The sequence below is a fragment of the Silene latifolia genome, chromosome X, assembly GCF_048544455.1.
Source record: "Silene latifolia isolate original U9 population chromosome X, ASM4854445v1, whole genome shotgun sequence".
NCBI classification, from domain to species: domain Eukaryota; kingdom Viridiplantae; phylum Streptophyta; class Magnoliopsida; order Caryophyllales; family Caryophyllaceae; genus Silene; species Silene latifolia.
Window position 1 is genome coordinate 210,865,276 of NC_133537.1, and position 2,941 is coordinate 210,868,216.

A 2,941-nucleotide genomic window follows, 5' to 3' on the forward strand; every position below is an offset into this window, starting at 1 on the left:
CTCAGGATGAGGCTCATCTCCATAAATAAACTTCTCTATCTCATCCACTTCCTTGCTCCATGGTCCTGACATAGCAGCAGGGGCGCCGGACTGATTCCTGTGAAAACCCAAAGTAAAAGAATCATGAATAGGTGGATCAATAACGTTAAACATATAACATGGAGCTACTGAATGGGGATGCTTTAAAGCGTTATCAAGAACAAATTTAATAGTATCATCCCCAACCCTTAGTGTCAAACTACCATCCCTAACATCTATAAGTGCTCCCGCGGTGTGAAGGAATGGTCTACCAAGAATGACGGGTACTTGGGAGTCTTCAGCCATATCCATAATAATGAAATCAACTGGAATAAAATACTTCCCTACTCTAACTGGCACATCCTCTAAGACATCTGATGGCCTCTTTAAAGATCTGTCAGCCATTTATAAGGCCATACTAGTAACACGGAGTTGACCCATATTTAACTTTTTGCATACAGAATACGGCATGACACTAACACTAGAAGCCCCTAAATCTCAAAGGGCTTTATCAATAGCTGTACTACCAATATGACAAGGAATAGAAAAACTCCCTGGATCCTTTAATTTTGGTGGTGAGTTAGCTTGAAATGCGGCCGCACACTCTTGAGTGAATGCCACCGTCTCGACTTCATCAAAAGACCGCTTCTTGGACAAAATCTCTTTCAAAAACCTAGCTTATGCCGGCACTTGAGTGACCAATTTAGTAAATGGCACACTCACGTGAAGATTCTTCACTACCTCCATGAACCTCTCGAACTGTTGTTCAAGCTTAGACTTTTGCAATCTTTGTGGAAAAGGTAGTTGAATTTTAATTAGCTCGGCTTCTTTTGCTTTGGTAGTCGTTTTGGAAGCACCGTCGTCAATTACAGGGTATACTCGATCGAGTCCAGTGGTCACTCGATCGAGGATCCTATTTTCTTCCAATGCCGTAGCTGAAACACGCGAAAAATCACATTCTGGGGGGTGTCCTCGATCGAGCCCGGGGTGCACTCGATCGAGCACAGGTGATACTCGATCGAGCCAACGTGTACTTGATCGAGGAACCACGCTTTTCATCGTTTTTTCGCTTTTCTTCTTTTCCTGTGTTTGACCCTTGCTTAATTCTTTCTCGTCATAGCTTTGCTCAAGATTACCCAATCCCTTAGGATGCATGTAAGGAACCTCATTTTCATCAATGGGTACATCCGGACTTTGATAATATGTACCGCTCCTCAGTGAAATAGAATTAACTTGTTCATGTGCTTGTTTACTTTGAGGAGGAAGATTGCCGGGCTGATTTGAAGGATTTTGAGCCGCCATTTGAGCAACTTGAGTGTCTAGCATCTTATTATGGGCAATAAGTTCAGAAATTTGAGCCGTATGCTTTTGTTGAATTAGTAAACTTTGTTGCAATAAAGCTTTAATCTCGACCATTTCATTACTTAGAGCTTGAGGAAGAGGTTGCATCTGTTGAAAAACTCCTTGATATTGCCGAACAAAATTCCCTTGTGGTTGATTACCACGATTTTGGGGAATGATATAAGCATTCTGCTGTGGGGCTTGAGCAAATACATTCTGACATATTTCAGGGAAGAAGCTAGAATAGGGAGTACCTTGCTTGAAAGACTGAAACGCATGTACCTGTTCAATTGTACTCATACACTTGGCCGTAGTATGGCCATCAATTTCACATCTTTTACAAGACACTTCTTGCTGAACCATATTAACCGTTTCTTGCTTATTACCCAAAGACTGGGTAGTCTTCAATTCAGCTATTTGAGCCGTTAAGGCCTCCAGTTGTGCCACAACAATACTATCTGAGCCACCTCCTCTCTTACTACTTCTGGGGTTACCATACTCAGCAACGTGAGTAGCTATCTGATCAATCAATTTCCATCGTTAGTGTTGTCCTGAAACCTCCCATTAGCTGAAGAATCTAGCAAAGCACGATGATCATCATACAACCCGTTGTAAAACTGGTTGCAAAGGAACCACTTCTCGAAGCCATGGTGAGGGACTGAACAAACTAGTCTCTTAAAGCAACTGCATGCTTTATTAAGGTCTTCAGTAGAACCTTGCTTAAAACTCGTAATCTGGCTCCTTAGATTATTTGTCTTCTGTGGAGGGAAATATCTCTTTTAGAATACAAGAGCTAGTGAATTCCAATTGGTGATAGTATTGGTCTCCATATCCAAGTCATGTGGCCATTCTGCTGCATCATCTCTCAGAGAGAAAGGAAAGAGAGTCTGTTTTACTTGATCTTGAGTCACTTTAGCAGTCAAGGGAATAGAACAACAGTATGTGACAAATTTCTCCATGTGTTTCGCAGGGTCTTCACCAGCTTTTCCTCCAAATAAATTTCGCTCTACTAGGCTTATGTAAGACGGTTTGATCTCAAAGGTCCCTTTATCCATGGTAGGGAGCTTAGAGCCATTAGGAATAGAATCAATGGTGGGTTTGGAATGACTTACCAAGGTCGGCATCTTCAATGTTGTAGAAATAACGGGTGCAGAAACTATTGTGTCCTCTTCAAAGGACGAATCTTCTGCGAAAGTAAATCGCTCGTAGTCAAGTGTACTCAAGTCTTCCACTTGACTTATTTCTCTTTGAAATTTTTGTCTATAACGAAAAGTCTTCTCTGGCTCGGGATCAAAAGGTACAATCTATGACCTGTCAGACCTGGGCCTATACGAAAACAACAAGAAAATATCAAATTTTCTCAAGCAACTGATGCACCCTGAGACAAAAAGACAAAAATAAATAAAAACAAACAGAAAACTTGTTGCCTCCCCGGCAACGTTTCCAAATTCGATAAGGTTAATTTCAGTCGTTGACCTATCAAAATAAATCCTACTCTCAACTAACTAGTAGCTAGCAGTAAGAAAGGGTCGAATCCACAGGGAGGTGAGGTAATTAATCTTGTTTGTTTATATTTAAATCT

General features: G+C 41.1%; 1 protein-coding gene across 1 annotated transcript; it reads right to left on the bottom strand.

Moving 5' to 3' along the window:
- Nucleotides 1-423: 423 nt before the first annotated feature.
- On the bottom strand, nucleotides 424-2,483 carry LOC141619211 (uncharacterized). The gene is made up of 3 exons (XM_074436242.1): nucleotides 2,148-2,483; nucleotides 1,642-1,878; nucleotides 424-465 (listed from the first exon to the last, which is right to left on the bottom strand). Exons 1-3 carry the CDS (start codon nucleotides 2,481-2,483, stop codon nucleotides 424-426), a joined length of 615 nt encoding a protein of 204 aa, XP_074292343.1.
- Nucleotides 2,484-2,941: the final 458 nt, after the last annotated feature.

Coding starts and splice junctions, on each gene's coding strand:
- LOC141619211 (XM_074436242.1), bottom strand. CDS start 2,483: ATGCCGACCTTGGTAAGTCATTCCAAACCCACCATTGATTCTATTCCT. Junction 1,879..2,147: donor ATTGGAATTCACTAGCTCTT/GTATTCTAAAAG, acceptor TTGATTGATCAG/ATAGCTACTCACGTTGCTGA. Junction 466..1,641: donor GTATGAGTACAATTGAACAG/GTACATGCGTTT, acceptor GTATGCAAAAAG/TTAAATATGGGTCAACTCCG.